General features: G+C 42.4%; 1 protein-coding gene across 1 annotated transcript in view; it reads left to right on the top strand.

Annotated features, from left to right (window-relative positions):
- Spag17 (sperm associated antigen 17) overlaps positions 1 to 18,619 on the top strand; it is a 203,324-nt gene that overhangs the window by 177,583 nt on the left and 7,122 nt on the right. Inside the window, exons 39-45 of the mRNA XM_060392982.1 lie at positions 1,850 to 1,949; positions 2,112 to 2,159; positions 2,724 to 2,823; positions 3,620 to 3,716; positions 5,641 to 6,102; positions 9,806 to 9,942; positions 12,385 to 12,569. Of these exons, the coding sequence (XP_060248965.1) occupies positions 1,850 to 1,949; positions 2,112 to 2,159; positions 2,724 to 2,823; positions 3,620 to 3,716; positions 5,641 to 6,102; positions 9,806 to 9,942; positions 12,385 to 12,569 (1,129 nt within the window). The remainder of the gene's footprint in view (positions 1 to 1,849; positions 1,950 to 2,111; positions 2,160 to 2,723; positions 2,824 to 3,619; positions 3,717 to 5,640; positions 6,103 to 9,805; positions 9,943 to 12,384; positions 12,570 to 18,619) is intronic.

The following is an 18,619-nucleotide window of genomic DNA, read 5'->3' as shown; positions in this document are numbered from 1 at the left end:
CTCAACTCCATAGAAAATGGCTAGGAGTCAGCTGACTAATGCCTCTGTGTGCACGCCCATGGCTTTCAAGCAAATGCACACATTGCCAACACTTTGCACTCTTCTACACTAACAGCTCTTCTTATAAACCTCCTCCCTGGCTCCAACAAGCTTGGGGTTTTGCATTCAGCTATACGGCAGAGACCTTAAGTTGTCTGCCGTGGGCTTCACTAAACCTCAGACTTGTTTGGTGCATCTTTCATGGTATTGATTTATACTCTTGTTTTGTTGTTACTGTTGTTGTTTATCTAGATTTTTCTCTTATTAAAATTTCATATTATAACAGTGACATTTGACTGAAGGTGATGGGCAGCTATCCCTTCAGATGGTTATTCTGGAAGAGGCCATCACAGTCTCCAGTACTCCTCTGTCCGTATACTCTGTTATTACAGGTGGCCCTTACAATAGAGCTGCCAGTAAGCCTACATGCAAAAGGCCCTATTAAAACTGAATTTCGGATAAACAACATATAATTTAGATTACAACTGTTCTCCAGATATACCATGCCACATACTTATCCTTTAGAAAATGTATTTAATCAAAATGCAAATTTTATTTACCCTATATTTGATCTTATAAACTTACCCTGCGTCATTTAAGCTTGTAACTTTTGACCAAAGAAAACAGGCATGTGTGATGGAGTCAAACCTACAGGTCAACAATAGTAATGGTTAAACAAACTGTATTTCTCAAATTGGTGCAGAAGGGAAACAGCATTCTTAAAAGTGACCCCAATGATTACCAGGAGTGATATGAAGTCAGTGTCTCCCATTGTCTTTCCTAAGATGTTCTTTAGGAGTTTCCTCCAAAAGGATGAGTTTTGCAATAAAGCAGGTTTTAATAATATTTTACGTTGAAAAGTAAGTCTTACTTTCTTTAAGGACTTACAACATACATTAATTTTTTTTCTTTTTTTTTTTTCTTTATTAATTACACTTTACATCCCCCCTGTGGTTCCCTCCCTCCTCCCGTCCCAATCCCTCCCTTCCTCCACCCTCTGCATGCCAGCCCCTCCCCAAGTCCACTGATAGGAGAGGACTTCTTTTCCTTCCTTCTGATCCTAGTCAATTAGGTCTCATCAGGAGTGGCTGCGTTGTCTTCTTCTGTGGCCTGGTAATGATTAAAGGGTACAGAAAAGTCTCACAAGATGAAAACCTACTTACCCTTGTCTAAATCAGTGTTTTTGTGTCTTGACCAGATGTCCCATTCTTTCTCTAACAAAGTGACTCCTCGCTGAGACCATATGCTGTAGACAAACTCTAAGCACCATCACCCCAAATTTTTAAACGTATGATATCCAGATCTCTGGCATTTGGTAGGAGTACCTGTTTAGAGAAAAACTTCAGTGTGACAGCTGCAGTATGACAGCTGCACTATGATGACTAGTCTGTTGTAATATGAGGGAATTCAGTTCCCTGACACACGGCTCCCATAGTGACGTAGGGCAAACATGTAATACATTTATGTTTGGATCATAAAGATGATGTTCACGAACAGACAAGGCACAGAAAAGAGTCTGGCTAGTGGGTGTTACAGCCTGTGTGCAGAAATCCTCCAAAACAATTGATAAATTAAGTGTAGGCTCTTGAAGGGATTACAGATGAATAATTATGTAATGAAGAAATATTATAAAGAAGTCAATACTAGCTGGACGTGGCTCCATGGACTTGGGGAGGCAGAGGCAAGCAAATCTCTGAGTTCGAGGGCAGCCTGGTCTACAAAGTGAGTCCAGGATAGCCAAAGCTACACATAGAAACCCTGCCTCGAAAAAAAAAAATCAATACTAACACCAAATGTGTTGCTTTTACAGTTGCAGCCCACCTAACAGATTTATTCAAGGAATCTATCCATTCTAGCACAAAATGTTTACCAGAAACGTTCACTAAAGATTTCTTTGAAAAGAAGTGGAGGTAAGGCACACTGGGAGTATGCTCTGGTTAGCGCTGGCACACGGTGGACAAGGGAGAGATGTGGGAATGATTGCAGCCCTCCTCCCAGCACGTGGTACGGTTGTTGTTCCGTCATTGGAGAGCACGGCCTATTTTCATCACACTTTTCTTTTTTTCACATAGGGATACGACACCAGCAAGGAACTGGAAAGAAAATCTTCAGCAACAGAGGTAATTCTGTCCCAGTGTGTACACATAAGTCTCTTGAGCTTTGCTCTTTGTAGTGTGTGGCTGTTGCTGCTACTGAAATTATGGACACCTGTGGCTGTCACTTAATCCCCAGAGAACCTCCCAACCTCAAAAACACTCAGCCACTGGAAGGGCACCTTGGCTTTAGACATTTGAGATCAACTGGTATCATTAGTGCCTGTCTCCTTCAAGAATATGATTTACAGAGTAAGCAGTGTAACTACCGGAAGCAGAAAGGGAACTCCCCGCCCCCAAACAAAAAATATGATGTGACTGAGCACAACTTTAATACCTAGACTAGAGAGGCTGAGGCATGTGGATCTTTGTGTATTCTACAAAGATAATTCTGGGCCAGCTGAGACTAAATAGTGAGACCCAAGGGGGAAAAAATATCAGTGAGTTTTTTTTCTTCTCAGTTTCACCATCAGTGGTTGCAGTGGTTTCTAGTGGGATTTGGGGCTAAAGCACAAGCAAATAATTTCCCAATTATTTGTTTTTGCGTTTTGTGTCTCTTTTTTTACATATCATTATGGACCTATGAACCAGGAACACTCTTGAGAAAACACGAAATTACCTGTCGTACATTAAGACAAAAGATGTGACACCTTATTTTAGGTCTGAATTGAGCCCAGTATTAAAGACACAGGTAACTAAATGTAATTCATAATAGTTTAATCTTTATAAAATGGTACATTGCATGTTAACATGTAAGTTCTCTCTCCTGTTACTGTTTATTTGCTTATTGCGACAATCTGAATAACTCTTACACTTCAAGTCTGTGTTTGCACAAGCACATGACGGGGAAACTCTCTACCCATGTATGGCTGTCGCTCCCATCTCTCCCAAGCATGTGACCATGAATCATTCTTTCTCTTCCCATCTAAGCTCTTCTTTGGGCCAAGCCCTCTCTCTTGCCAATTAACCAGCTGCTAACGAACTCCAATCTGAAGCTTTATTTCACTAGCGTTTCTTCAGCCATCAACCATTAAAACACCATTAACTTACTGTGAGTTCTTTGATGCTCACAGACTCTGAAGATTCCCCATCCATGTGAGCACTCCAAAGACCCTAAGTCACAAAGCAGCTTGCCCCTTAATGCCCCTGGCTGCTCCTCTCTGCCCCTGCCTGCCCCTGGCTGCCCCTGGCTGCCCCTCTCTGCCCCTCACTGCCCCTTACTGAAATCTCAAAGCAAAGTGAACACTTAGATGTGTCCACAGTGCCCTGGAGTTCTTAAGAAAATTCTGAATTATTAACCAGAGGAAATTCCAAAAACTATGACTGTTTAACAAAGACTAGAATTAAATTGGTCTCTTACAGAATTTTAGTTTTCAACTTTATCTTCAGGGCCTGTCACCACTGACCATCTCCTTAACTAACATGTTTGTGACAGTTCCATAAAATAAGTGTGTGTCTGAAGTAAGTCTTGTGGGTTTTCTTTTAAGTGTAATTATCTGGAGAAGCTTTCTAAAAACCTGCCTCCTTTTGGAAAGAAAAAGGAAGAAGCCACAGCTCAAACCACTGCTCCAGATCATCACAAAGGTAAGATGTTAATATGGTCCCCAAGCCTATCACCTGAACTGAACTGAGTCACACCCAATCTGGCCCCTTAGGGTGTTGGCTAGTTCTTACATCTGTTGTCTCAAATGACAGCTGGTGATGGAACATTCTGTGGATATGTTGGAATCACATAAAGAGAGCAAGACGTAAACTGAATTTCAGATTCATTACTTGAGCCTAAAAACATTTGGAGGATCCAAGTACCAAAGCACTAATGAAAGAGCAGGGAATTCACATGGTCTCAAAATAACTCACGTGATTGTTAATTACAGCAAGTAAAATGAATATTCACGTATCAAGAAGGCACGGTATTTTACACCTTAATCAAGTAGTTAAATTTTTATCAAAGGGAAGACTTCCTCTCATTGAGTCCTTTCTCACAGAGTGCAATGTACATTGTTACTATACAAACGTCATGTCAAAAATCCTTAATCTGAATCTAACCAAGAGGGCAAAATTGACATGTGTAGCAGTCAGTAGACATTGTATGGTACAACTGGCTTGGTTTCTTCAAGCAAGTCAGTGTCAGGATGGGTGTATTGTTCGGTCACAGAACCTTTGGCTAACACACATGTGACCTTGGGTTTAGTCCCAAGCACCAAACACACACACACACATACACACACACACACACACACACACACACACACACACACACACTCAGAGTTAGCATCATGAAACCAAAAAGATGAGCCAATTGTTGTCATTAAAAAGAGACTGTGAGACATAAAAACATCATGTAACAGATCTCAAGGGAAAATGCACAAGTTTTATTAGGGGGCTGTGCTATCAGAGGGCACTATGAAATTGTTCATTTCTTAGGGATAATGATGGAGCGTGGATACAAAAGAGAATGTCTGTATTCTCAGCAGATGCATGCTGAGAGAACTGATAATGAAATAAAATTTATTCCTTCTTCTTCTTAGTAAACCAAATAGTGAAAAGACCCAGAGAGAAGTTTCTACTGCTTAATGTCACACCTACAGTGCCTCCACCCAGCATGTGCATGGTCAGAAAAAGCACATACTTTTTAACAGGGATTGCAAAGCAAAAATCAGGACTAAAAAATATCACCTGGGATTGTGGTGTGGTGATGCCAGGGATCCTGAGTTGATGGTTCTTATGTTGTCAAGCTGACCACACCCTGGAAAACAGGAGTAATCCAGCCCACTTCTTGAAAGGACAACAGGCTTTCAGGACAGTCACAAGGCAGCTATAGCTAACTGCTCATCTAGGCTTTACACACACACACACACACACACACACACACACACACACACTGAAATCTATTTGCCTCCTCAACATGCATATGTTTAATATTGTACCTCTTTCTTTCTCTTTCCCTTCCTTCCTTCCCTCCTTCCTTCCTTCCTTCCTTCCTTTCTTTCTTTCTTTCTTTCTTTCTTTCTTTCTTTCTTTCTTTCTTTCTTTCTTTCTTTCTTTCTATTTTGTTTGTTTATTTGAGACAGGGTTTCTCTGCATAGCCTTGGCTGTCCTGAACTCCTGTTTCTAAAAGATACACATTCCAGTGAAGAGATCCATTTTCACAGTAATGAATGTGTTGGAAATCATTTTTGTCTAGTAGGTAAAGGCAGAGGCAGGTCGCCTGGCCTCTCAGTAACAGGATGTGGAGACAGCTCCATCTAGTCATTTTGCCTGCAAGTTCCAGCTAGTTCCAAGGGAGTATGCATTCTGCAGAATACTGCCTTGTTTGTTAGTGGCAAGCACGGATCAAACTAGGAGGAATCTCTCAAAGATGTTCTCACATGTAGTCTTTTTCATGTGAGAATGGGGTAGCACCTTATTCACTGAGAAACTCATTGTTCAAGTGTTGTTTATACAAGCTTCAGTTGTCCCTGTATCATTGGTCATAATGTCACTTACATTGTTTGCTTTGGGATTTTAGATTCCACATTGAGTACGGACACAGAACAAGAAGCCTCAGATACAGCTCCCCTTCCAAAACAGGAGGTTTCTGAGACTATCAAGAAATCTACTCTCCAAAACGAAACTGAAAATGTAACCAAATCTCCCAAGAAGTCTAAGGAGAACCCAATTGAAAATTTAACAAAACTTGCCAAGGGGTCTACTAGTCAAAGCCAAACTGAAAGTGCAACCAAATATACCAAGAAGTCTTTTAATGAGAACCAAATTGAAGATTTAACAAAACTTGCCAAGGAGTCTACTAGTCAAAGCCAAATTGAAATTGTAACCAAATTTACCAAGGAATCTGCTAACCAAAACCAGACTGAAAAATTGAAAAAATCTACCAGGAGGTCTGTTGGCCAAAAACAAATTGAAAGTTTAAAAAAATCTACCAAGGAGTTAGCCAGCCAAATTGAAAATGTCTCCAGACCTCCTCCTGAAGGTATGGCCATCCTTTGCTTTATCTCACAGGTTCAGAGTGAATGTTTCATCTCTTCAGAATACAGGATCCTTCCATCTCTCATCTCCAGCACTGAGATGTCAGGCACGTGCTGCCAGGCCCAGCATTTTACATGGATGTGGAGGGTCCAAGCTCCGTCCTCATGGGTAGCAAATGCCTCATTCTTCCCAGCCCCATATAAGTTATATATTTAAGAGATTACTTGGGTGTGGGGGAAGGGAGGCAGCGCTGGCTGTCCTTCTACGGTACTTGAATTCTATTCCAAGCACTCCCATGCGACTTCCAACCATCTGTAGCTCCAGTTCCAAGGTTCTGGCTACCTTGGGCACCAGGTACGCATGTAGCACACAGACATACATGCAGGCCAAATGCTCATACACACAACTTTTTTTTAAAGGGAGATTACACCTACTTGAGAAGTTGAGGCAGTAGGATTGCTACAGACAACATAGCAAGACTGTGTATCCAAAGAGAAAGAACCCACAAAGATATAAAAGACAGTTGTGTTAGTTGTGACAGTGGGGGCTTATGGGAGGGAAGGAAGAAGAGGAAAAGGTAGGGGCAGCAGGAAGTGACAGAAATTATGCAGGTAGGAATTATCAAAGAGTTGGATTAACCTGGCCAACATTTTACTGGTGTTAATGATGAGAAGCAGGCTGAGGACACGGCTCACTGGAGGAAGTACTTGCTGTACAGCATGAGGGCCTGAATTCAATCACCCAGAATCCTGTAGATAATGAGCTAGATATAATGGAGCATGCTTATAATTCCAGAGCTGTGGAGACAGAGACAGGAGGATCCTGGAGACTGCTGTTCAATAAGCCTAGCCAAACTGATGAGCCCCCCCCAGTTCAGCGACAGACCCTGTCTCAAAGTTAAGATGGAAAGCAATTGAGGAAGACATCCAACACCAATGTCTAGCCTCTGCATGCCTCTGCATGCCTGTGCACACACATCCACTCACACTTGACACACACACAGGAATGTGTACTTACACATACAACATACACACACATAAGAGAAAGATGGAGAAGCTAATTACTTGGAAATACATCACTGAAGTGAGGTCAGTAGGCCTACTCAACTGAATGGGTATTTGAGAAAAAAAGAGGAATCAAGGTTCCAAAGTTAACCTGTACACCGTGTTGGGGGGCCACGAATTTGTAGTTCTCCCGTCTCCTCTTCTGCCAGGCAGAAGTTATGATACACACAAGGCTATATGCATAGAACGGTTGTGAACATTGAATTGCTTGATCTATGTGAACTGCTTGGGACAGCACATGGCACATGGCCAGCTCAGCATTTTTCTCTTAGGAATAATAATAATAATAAATAGTGTGAGCTGTCGTTAGTGCCCGTTGGATCAAGCTGTTAGAGTGGCCTCCTACATGAAGATCGGTGGCCCACAGGCAGACTACACACTAACTGCTGAGTCCAACCTCCAGAAACTCTGTTCACCCTCATCGACAACAGGGCCTGTCTGGCCTGTAGCCTGGGAATCTGTTTTTCCAGAAGCTACCCTGAGACGATGGTGACCAGACAGGTTTGGGGCCCTGTGGAATCTGACTCATTGAGGTCCACATTCTATCCCTGACACTCATTACAGCTTCCTGGACAATTTATCTTCCAAACTTCAATTTTCCTCATCTATAAAGAGGTTTAAAAAAAAAAAGGAAAGAGAGAAACAGAGAGAGACATACAGACAGACAGACAGAGAATACTTCTGCTGTATCCATTGGGGCTTTTTAAATTTTTAAATGAAAAAACCCATATCCAACTAAAAAGGGAAGAGGTAGCAGATTTACTCCGGTTCAAAAGCAAGACAAAGAAAAAGCTTTGGGGCTAGCCCCATGGGTCACTGCCTCTGGCTCCTAGGTGTTCCATGAATGCAAGGCTGCTGGCTTGCCTGTCTTCACATTCTTACCATCTTCCTCTCATCCCGTTCTTGTATGCATGTGATCCTGTTCCCACCAGCGAAGGGCAGGTTACTTCCATGTGGCAGGGATCCTGACTCCAGAGTCCCAAGATTCCGACCCCTCCAGACCTGTAATTTAATAGGCAAAACAGTGTTGTGCCCATTAACTTATGTAGAATTACCCAGGAATAGCCCTAATGGCTCTGCTTGGGACATGTGATCCTGATGGCACAGACCAGAACACCATGGCCCCATATGCTGGCGGAGCAGAAGTACCAATGAGAGAAGGAATCATTAGCACATGAGCATGCATGATAAAGGACCCCCTTCAGCCTTCTCAGCCCTGTTAGGCCCTCCTAGCTACCCCACTGGATTTCTAACTCCCCTGACCTGTCAGTCCCTCCTCAGCTCCCTGTGGCAGCCCCAGTACTTTCAGTGCTCCCACTGTCCTCCCTTAGATGGGTTTATAAGGGCAAAATGAGATGGTCTGTGTAGAATTAATTTTCAGTATGGTGCTCTCCTGTAGATCATGCATGCTCAGTGCCCTGCTTTTCCCTGCTGTGTGATTTGAATCCCCCGACACACACACACCAAAATTTATATGTATGCATGTGTGTGTGTTTGTGCATGCATGTGTTGTATGCACCAACGTTCACATGTATGTATCTGCGTAATTGTCTGTTCCTTGAGTGCAGGTATCCGCAGAAAAGAAGGTATCAAAGCCCTTGAAGCTGTAATCACAGGCGGTTATGGGCTGTCTGACCTGGACACTGGGATCTGAACTCAGGTCCTCTGGAAGAGCAGGAAGTGCTCTTAACCACCAAGCCATCCTTTCAGAAAAAAAAAAAAAAAAAAAAAAGACTTCTAAATAGGATGGTTTAAATACAATTTTTAGTTCAGACCCCTGAATATTTGGAACAAAGATAAACAGGTGCAGCTTTGTGGATTGCTCGCTTCTGCATTGTCCTTGAAATGACTGAGAGGGGGAAAGTTACCAATCTGAGGATTTAAACCTCTGGTTTAATCTATTTATAATTACCACGCCATGTTTGAGACCTGTAGGAATCAGAATAGAATCTAAATTTCTTAAGGTGCTGCCCCCTTAGTGCTAGGAAGTCTTTCAGAGTCGATGTCTCATGGGCTACCCTTGTTAACTTCAGGGAAGGGTCCTGAACATCAAAGTGTGAGGCGAGCTTGTCATAGGAAAGGTACTCTAAAACTTAGAGTTGTCTTTGTTTGGTGATGCTAACAGCATCTGCCTGCCATCTCTCAGAGAAGCTGTAAGGAACAAAGATAGGTAAAGTACGCAGAACTGCATAGCAAGGTGTTCAAATGGTAAATGAGAACTGATGAAAGCATTTGTTTTTAAATAAGCCCTTTAAGGCTTAAGGACAGGGCTAGAAAGATGGCTCAGCCTTTACTTGCTGTTGCACAGGAGAAGCATTTGGTTCCCAGCCCCTGCATCAGGTGGTTCACAACCACACATGACTCTAGATCCAGGAGATCCAACGCCTTCTTCTGGCCTCTGGGGCACCTGCACCTACACACACAACACACACATACACACAAACTTGCACGCACATTTGCACATGCGTGTGCACACACATACACATGCTCGTAAATAACACAGTAAATATTTTTTGAAAAAAGAAAAATTAATTTAAAAAGAATGACTAGAGAAGTTTCCAGGCCAGTCCGTGCTCTTCTATGCTCGGGCAGTGCTACACATATCTTGGATGTGCTCTAATTTAAACTTTTTTTCTCTAACAGAAACAGATATTTTTACAATGATCAAAATTCCAACCCAGTCATTGCTGCAGGATGTCACTGGACAAGCAAGAAAAGAGAAAGTGAGGCTGCCCCATTACCTGATGGGCTCCAAGCCCAAGTCTCACCCTCTTGCCAAGGTAACAGGGAGATACTTGGGCAAGTCTCTTAGGGTATTTTCATTAACTAGGGCAATTAAAATGCACTGAGGTTCATGCCAGCCTTGTGCCCCGCCATTTTTCCACAGAAGCCCAAAAATGATGGTGCATTGTCGCCTGCCACTGGTGCATCTCAGCTTCTGAGTTTCGGCAGCCAGCTGGCAGGTCTCTAGGAGTGGTCACTTTGGGGAGACTCATTCAGGTGCTCTCCATTGGCTAAAGAGATGGTTGCCCTTCCTTGTTGTTAGCCAGGGCTATGCCTTTTCATAACGTTCCTCCATTCTGGTTAAATGGTGATAATTCCTGAAAGCACAGTCTTCTGTATTTGCAGAACTAAAGTCACTTGTTTGTCTAGAAGTTTGCCCTCCCTGCCCAGCGCACCCTCAGTTAAAGACAGCCCTTCAGTCACCTGGCATTCTATACTCAGCACTGCCTGGTCATCCTAGGAACTGCAAACCTTGGCAAAACTTTTGAGCCTCCTCTTCCAACCACTTCCTCTGAAACCTGTAAGAAGGGATTCACCTCCCCCGTCCCCCCGGACTCTGTCACATGTATTAGATATCTGAGGTAGCATAAAGAGATAAAAAGACAGAGAGAAATGAGAGTCTGACTTCAACAGATGGGACTGTGTTTATTAGCACACAGTGAGGGGAAGCCTCCCTCCCCAGGGAATGAAGGGAGTTTGCAAAGGAATAAAGCTAGCTGGGACCCATTATAAGCGTGTAGGAGGGGCTTGGGAGTGAGGCAGTTGATGCAGCTGTGGGGGCTGTGTGTGGATCTGTGGTCTCTGCTGCAATTGTCCGCTTTAGGAAAGACAGATTATCTTGGGAGACAGGCTCTCTCTGCAAACATTTCCCTCTGGAAGGTGGCTGACCAATAAGGTTGGACAAGGTCAGCCTGAACTCTCATAGGAATCCTATTTTACAACCGAGGCACCATCTCAGTGTGGGCCTCAATTCTTCTCCAAGCCCTTACCGTGGTGCTGTTGGCCTCTTATCTTTCTATAGCGTTAATAAATCTTCTAATAATCTCCTACCCAAAGGACAGTGCCCCTGAACCTAAAGCACAAAAACTTTCACGTCACAATGCTTAGGATAAAGTCCAAAGAACTTGAGACCGCACAAGTATGACCTCATGTTGTTAGAAATGAAATAATAAATTCAAGGGCTTAATGGAAACAGAGCAGTTTTCAACATATAATTCTGCATACTGGGATGCCAGCACAGAGAATAGGCAGCAATGGCTGGCATGACAGTTTGGTAAGAGAGTGGTTTGTAGAGATGTCGTCCTGTGTCGTGGTCATGCTGCCCTCCCTCACCTTATCATGAGAAATCCCTCTTCTCAGGTCAGGCTGTGCCCCCTTTCCAAATTCCTTCCTTTGTTGGCTTAGGATACAAGGCTTTATCTGATAAAAAAAATTTGAGACTTAAGACTGCCCTCTTTTCCAGTCATGGGCTCAGTCACATCACAGACCTGTAACTTTCCAGCTCTCAATGTCTGAGACCAGAAAAAGAGGCCCTGCACCTTCTGTTCTCCGTGACTCTGATGAACTCTCCGAACATTTTGTATTGGAAATGGACCAGGACAATCTATTTGTTAAAACTTGTTCTTTCTTCCTACCCTACCCAGCTCACTCTCCTCCAGCCACTGCGGGGGTTTCTCCCTTCTGTCCTTCCTCAGAGCCTTTTAGTTAAAGTTTTCCCACCAGCTCTGTTAGGAATGCTTCCTTATGCTCACAAGTCAGGAAATATTCTTTCTTTACTTCTGTGGCACAGGCCAGCAGTCACCATCAGAGGGCAGTGCATGTGCAACTGATAATCACGCTTGAAAGCGTGAATGTGCACATGAATTACATAGCGGTTTGTTAGAGATGGCGGATTCTGACGCTCTGGGTTTGATATGCGACAGGGGAGTCTGCAGTTGAATTACTGGGTGATGTCAGTGACAGGCAGAAGGAAGAGGGTAGAACTTCCTGTGTGGCTTCCTAATCAGCAGCGTTAGCAACACCAGAGGACATTTTAAATACAAACCCCTCCCCACTCCCCACTCCAGGAGCAGTGAGTCTGAAACTCAGGGAACAGCAGTAATCTTGAATCTTCTAGAAGATTCTGTAGAAGCTAACCAACCCTTGCTAGCCACTGTCCCAGAAGAAAGAGCATGGGCCTGTGAATCAGGCAAACCTGGGGTTGAGAGTTTGCTGCTTAAGCATTGGAGCAAAAGATCTCTTTCAACTCTGAATGGGTACTTTCTTTTCTTGAGAGCAAAACCTGAAGTATTTCTATAAGGATGTTGCAAGGATTGCATGAGTCCGTAAATCTTTTAAGTCTTCCTTCTGCTAAGCAGTCTTCTTCCCTGGTGTCAGCAGTGTTTTCTTTAATCAAAAACTCTCCTTCTTACTTTTACCAATTTTTCTGCTCTGCAAAGGTGGAAGATTCTGTTGGGGGGAAAGTGAATACATCTTCCATTGCATCTGCTGCGATTTATAACACGAAAGCAAGCCATTTTGGGTTCCACCTCCTCCCACCGTCAGTGAAGTTCGGCGTGCTTAAAGAAGGACATACCTACGCGACCACTGTGAAGCTAAAAAACATTGGTGTGGACTTCTGCAGGTGAGGCAAGGGTGCCAGCCACCTGCCCGTGGGCCTTTCATGCTTGACTTTCCTATATTAATAGCAATTTACCAAACTATAATGGCATCTTGAATCCTGAACAATCATATCATTCACCTCTTTATCCTTTTGTTCATTCTTCAACAAAGGAGTATTGACCCTAATTGTGTGATATGTGATAGCTTCTTTCATGCCTTCCATAAATCAGGATTCATACTTCAGTAGAAGCCACCCACGCAACTCTGGATCTAACCTAGCAAAAAACAGATACTTTGTACAAGCACTTCAATAATTACTCCTCAGGACTTGAGACCATCTGTCCTAATTTCCTCTCTGTTGCTGCTATACACACCATGACCAAAGGCAACTTGAGGAAGTGAGGGTCTATTTCTGCTTACAGTTGTATTCCATCATCAAGGGAGGTCAGGGCAGGAACTGGAGTGAAGAACCCGGTGATAGGAAATGAAGCAGAGACCATGTGGGAATCGACACCACCCACTGTGGGCTGGGCTTCCTTTCATCAATTGATCAAGAAAATGGCCCCAAGACTTGCCTACAGGCCAATCTGATGTCCGTAATTCTTCAACTGAAGTTCTCTTTTCCCAGCTGTGTCACATTAACAACCAATATTAGCCATCCCACCATTTCTTAAACAATCACCAACTGTGATGATCTAAGTCGACATTGGTTTGTGCCTGATAGGAAAAGCACTCTCAAAAAGCATTGCGCATATTTAAGAACTATGGTATCATAGGATACATATTTCAAGTGATTATTGAAGTGATGCAAATATGTTTTATGTCAATAGCAGCCACGATCTACTCACTCAGCAGGAATCCTATGGATAGTACAGTTTGGTTCCAATCTTTATATACATTAGGTCTCTAGACTCGTTGGCAAAAATTACAGGAAGTTGTAAGGCACTCAGTGGGGATGCTGGCACCAGAACTCGGGTGCTCTGGAAGACTGATCAACATTTGCCCTTAATCACTGAGCTGTCAGTATGTGAACTTAATCACCGAGTGATTGCTTTGTAGATGTTGATCTATGTTTCCCTATTCTGCTTTCATTCAGCTTGTGGTAGCCACCCTAGTGTTCTCTAGTTCTGTGTGTTTTAATTTGTGTTTTAGAGTCCTCATGTAAGTGAAGTGATACATTTTCTATGGCTGACTTATTTCACTTATTTATTCTCTAGGTCCTTCCATGCAATAGAAAAATGTAGTGAGAATTTTTGTTTTCTTTAAAAATACAAAAATGTTATGGGAATGTTTTGTTTAATCCCAGGTGTGGGATATGGGGCTGCTTCAGATTGTCCACAGCAGTTGACTATGATTTGCCTTGTGCTCTAGCAGTGGTATGATTTTGCCAGCTGCGTGCAGACAGTTTCTGCAAGTGTATGACATGTAGAATTCTGGGGACTCTTGAGAGGGTATATTCATGCTAGAGCCCCAGGAGGGGTTGCAGTGGCAGTGCCTCCACTTGCTGATATAGTTTGTTGTGGCTTGTCACACAGTCGTGTCACAAAAGAAAAAATGGAATATCTTGATGATGAAGATCAAACTTGAAACTCGACATCCCTAATTAGCAGGGAATAGTCTAGTAATAATGATACCTGCTTTCCTCTCTATCCTTTTTTCTCTCCTTCCTAGTGTCGGGAGGTTGGAAGGGTGTAGAAGGGTGAAGAGAATAAGGAACCCACAAAGTAAAATAGTTCAGTCACAGCAAAAGGCATAATATCTTGGTTTAGGTTTGAATATTTCATTTTTTATATCCATCTCATTTTTTAAAATCTATTGATGTTTATTTTTGTCCACACATCTGTTGATGTGTTGTCTTCCTGTCTTGGCATTCATTGATGGCACTGCAGGGTGTATGGCAGTGTTTACTAATACTTACATGATGGAGTTTTCATTTCTTTTGGTTACACTCGCAGAAGAGGAGCCCCTAGGTCTTGTGACTGCTCGGTTTTTAATCTCTGCTATTCCAGTCCACATTCCCACCAGGAAGGCAGATCTCTTTCCTCCACACCTTCTCTCACATTTCTTACCTTTGGGTTTTTTCTTAAAATAGTCATCTTAATGGGTATGAGGTAGTGTCCCCTAATACTTTTAATTTGTAATTAAATTACTAATAATGTGTAACTAATAATGTGTACTTTCCATGTGCTCATTGAGCATTTTTATGTGTTCTGTAGAGAAATGCTAAGGTCTCTTGGTTATTTTTAAACCAGGTTATGGTGGGTTTTTTTCCCCACTACTGTATTGTATGAACTCTTTGCAACTTTAAATGACCGCTCGTAATCATGCTTGGTGGATATTTCTTCTGTCTGTTGCTTGCTTCTGCCTCACTTTGTTGTTGCATCTGCAGTACAGATGCTCTTTAGTTTGATGTGATACTAGCTATTTGTTCTTGATTGGGTCTTGAGTTCCAGTGTGATAACCAAAAAGTCATTGCTAAGGTCATTGTCCATAGGCTTCTCTTTTTTTGTGTGTTTATCCAGAAATTTTACAGTTTGAAGTACCATGTTTAAGTTTTTATTCATTCTGGGTTGATTTGGGGTTACGGTCTGAAATGTGGCTCCACTTTCCTTCTTCTGCATGTAGAAATCCAGTTTTGCAGCACCACCTACTTAAGAGGTGCCCTTTCCTCTTTTTGTCTTCTTGGAGCCTATTTAAAAATTCCTTGGCAGATATATGTATGGATCTGTTTATGGGCTCTTTGTTCTATTCGGCTGATCCATGTGTCAGTCAGATTTTATGTCTGTTTCATGCTGATTTTGTTGTAGTTTTCTAGTGGCTTTAAATCAGGCCATGTGATAGTCCAGCTCTGTTCTCCTTCAGGGGAATTATTTTGGCCATTAAGCATCTCTTACGGTTTCACATAAATTTGGGATATTTTCCCCCAACTTCTGTGTCTTAGTTAGGGCTACTATTGCTGTGATGAAATGCCATAACCAAAAGTAAGTTGGGGAGGAAAGGCTTTGTTTGGCTTACATGTCCTTTTCATAGTCTATCACTGAAGGATGTCAGGACAGGAACTCAGGCAGGGTAAGACCCTGGGGGCAGAAGCTGACGGAGAGGCCATGGAGAGGTGTTGCTTATTGAGTTGCTTCCCCTGGCTTGCTCAGCCTTCTTTCCTAGAGAGCCCAGGACCACCAGCCCAGGGATGGCCCCACCCACAACAGGCTGGGCCCTCCCCATCAACCAACAATTAAGAAAATATATTTTCTTAATTGAGGAACGCACACTTAACTAGCATGTGTTAAGCTGACGTAAAACCACAATCTGCAAAGAGAACCACGGAGGTTTGGGAGGAGACCGTGCTGCTTAAGTACATTGCTAATTATTGTGGGCGTTTTGCTTTGGGTTTCGCTCTTTTGGAGGCAGGCTCTCCATATCTAGCACTGGCTGGCCTTGAAGGTGCAGAAATCCTCCTGCCTCAGCTTCTCCAGTGCTGGAATTATAACTGTGTGCCACCATACCTTGTTAATTATGGGCATTTTAATAGTTTTCTTTCAATCCACGGACACAAGGCATCTTTACATTCTTTTTTTTTTTTTTTCTGTCTTTCAGAGTGTTCTGTGGCTGAGTATATTGCTATTTCCTCGATTATTTTGTGTGGCTTTTCAGTGCTATCACATTGTGAAATTATCTTCCCAATATTTTGCTGCTGTTTTGTAATATAAAGTTTGTATTGATTTTCGAAGGTTGACTTTGTGCCCAATAATTTTATGCAGTTTATTTGCTCCAGCGGATATTATCATGAGTATCTGGCTTTTATGTGGAGACGTAATTTTACTTCCCCCTTTCCAATTTGGATGTCTTTTCTTTCTCCCATCCGATGGCTAATGCCAGTGCTTTTCATGCTACGATGAACAGGAGTGGTGAGAGTGAGTATATTTGCCTTTCTTCAGACCTCAGGGGGAAAGATTTCATCTCTGAGTCTTCTGTAGGAGCCCTTATGACATAAAGCAACTTTCCCTTTATGTCTGAACCATCAGATGTTGTCAGATGCTTTGTGTGTGTCAATTGAGATAATCAGCTTTATCTTCAGCTCTGTAAAGGAGTTACACCGACTGACATGTACACACACAATTAACTTGCACTTGGTCCTGATGTATGTCCATCAACAATGTGTAGTCTTTTGTAATTTTTTTCTGGCCAGACTGCTAAGGTGATGCTGGGCTGAAGTTGAGGTGGGAATAAAATTTTCTTTTGCATTTTGCAGTTTGAATTTTGCATTTTGAGGTGTCCATGAGCCTATCTGGACCAGTAGTGGAATGCTGTGATTTAAAAGTGATTTAGGGGCCACACTGACATGGCATATACTTGCAGTGGTTAATCTTCATTGTCAGCCTGATTCTGTACAGAGTCATGTAGGAGACACACTTATGGACATGTCTGTGAGAGCATTTTCAGTAAGGGAAGATCCACCCTGGATGTAGCCAGGACCCCTCAATAATGAAAATGAGAAAAAAAAAAAAAAGGAGAAAGCAAATTGAGCATGAGTACTCATCTCTCTTTTTCCTGAGGATACACCATAACCAGCCAACTCACAACCATGTTTCTGCTGTGGCGGACTGACTGCCCGTCCTGGAACTGTGAGCTAGAATAAACTCCTGTTCCTTTAAGCTGCTTTTCTCAAGTATGTTGCCATAGCAACAAGAAAAGTAACGGATACAGGAAGCCTTGTATTAATTATCCATTCTCTTTAAGTATTGATAGTCTGTCCAGGTATTCTATTTCTTCCTGACTCAACCTATGTGATAATTTGTATTTTTAAAGGAATATGTGTATTTCATCTGAGTAATTCCATTTAGTGGTATATAACTATATATTACAATCCTTTGTGACAGTTTTTGTTTCTGAGTTATCATAAATTTTTGTTTTTCTTTTGTTTGTCTTTTTCTCTAGTTTTCTTTGGTTAGCTGAGAGCCATAAGTTTTCTTTACTTTTTAAAAACCAATTATCAGTTTTATTGACACTGATTTTTTTTATTTTATGCTTTTATATAATTTTTATTTTTATGTTAATTAACTTATATTATTAATTAACTTATAAAATTAACAGTTTATTAACTTTGTATCCCAGCTGTAGCCCCCTCCCTCATTCCCTCCCAATCCCACCATCCCTCCCTCATCTCCTCCCTGCCCCTTTCCAAGTCCACTGATAGGGGAGGTCCTCCTCCCCTTCTATCTTACCCTAGCTTATCAGGTATCTTCAGGACTGGCTGCAAAGTCTTCCTCTGTAGCCTAGCAAGGCTGTTTCTCCCTTGGGGGCGGGGGGAGGGGTCAAAGAGCCAGCCACTGAGTTCATGACACTGATCTTTTTTGTTTATATATTTCTTGTCATGTTGATTTATTTCTGCTCTGGTTTTTATTTCCTTCCTTCAGCAAATTTAGGTTAGGCTTATCCCTTTTCTAATTCCTTGATGTATACTCTTGGACTTGAAATCTCTTTTTCTTTTTTAATTGTTATGTGACACTATTCCTGAGGAGACATGAACAAATGTCTACTCATCCCAGATAGGGAATCAATGATGGACCAAAGTAAGGCTACAACCAAAATGTATCCTGCTGAACCAGTGAGCGTTATGGGGGCTATTTACAGGAATATGGGTGAGAGGTTATTTACAGGAGCAGTCAGTCAGCTGCATCATCAAAGCCCAGCCCAGCAGGGGTCACAGCTCAGGAAAACTAGAAACTTGGTGTATACTGTACCCCTTGTAAGCAGCTCAACATGTTGGAGAGTGGGGTCTGGGCCTCTTCCAGGCAATTCTCCTCATCTCTGCTCCTTCTGAGAACATTGGCTGGTCTGAGCCTCTTCTAGTCAGCTCATATGTCTCAACATGCCTCTCCTGATCCATTATATATTCTTGGGGAGGGAGTAGTCTGGTAAAATAGTCAGAGTTAGGAACTTCTTGTAGCTTTTGAGTCGTTACTTCCTGTGTCATAAGCAGCTTCCCAGCGGGATGGAATATTTAACCTCCCCTTAGACCATCCTGTGTCTTAAGGAACTTCCTCCAAGATAGAGGCTTGGAGATGGGCACGC

Source organism: Meriones unguiculatus, chromosome 10, assembly GCF_030254825.1.
Source record: "Meriones unguiculatus strain TT.TT164.6M chromosome 10, Bangor_MerUng_6.1, whole genome shotgun sequence".
NCBI lineage: Eukaryota > Metazoa > Chordata > Mammalia > Rodentia > Muridae > Meriones > Meriones unguiculatus.
This window is presented reverse-complemented; position numbering and strand designations above follow the sequence as displayed.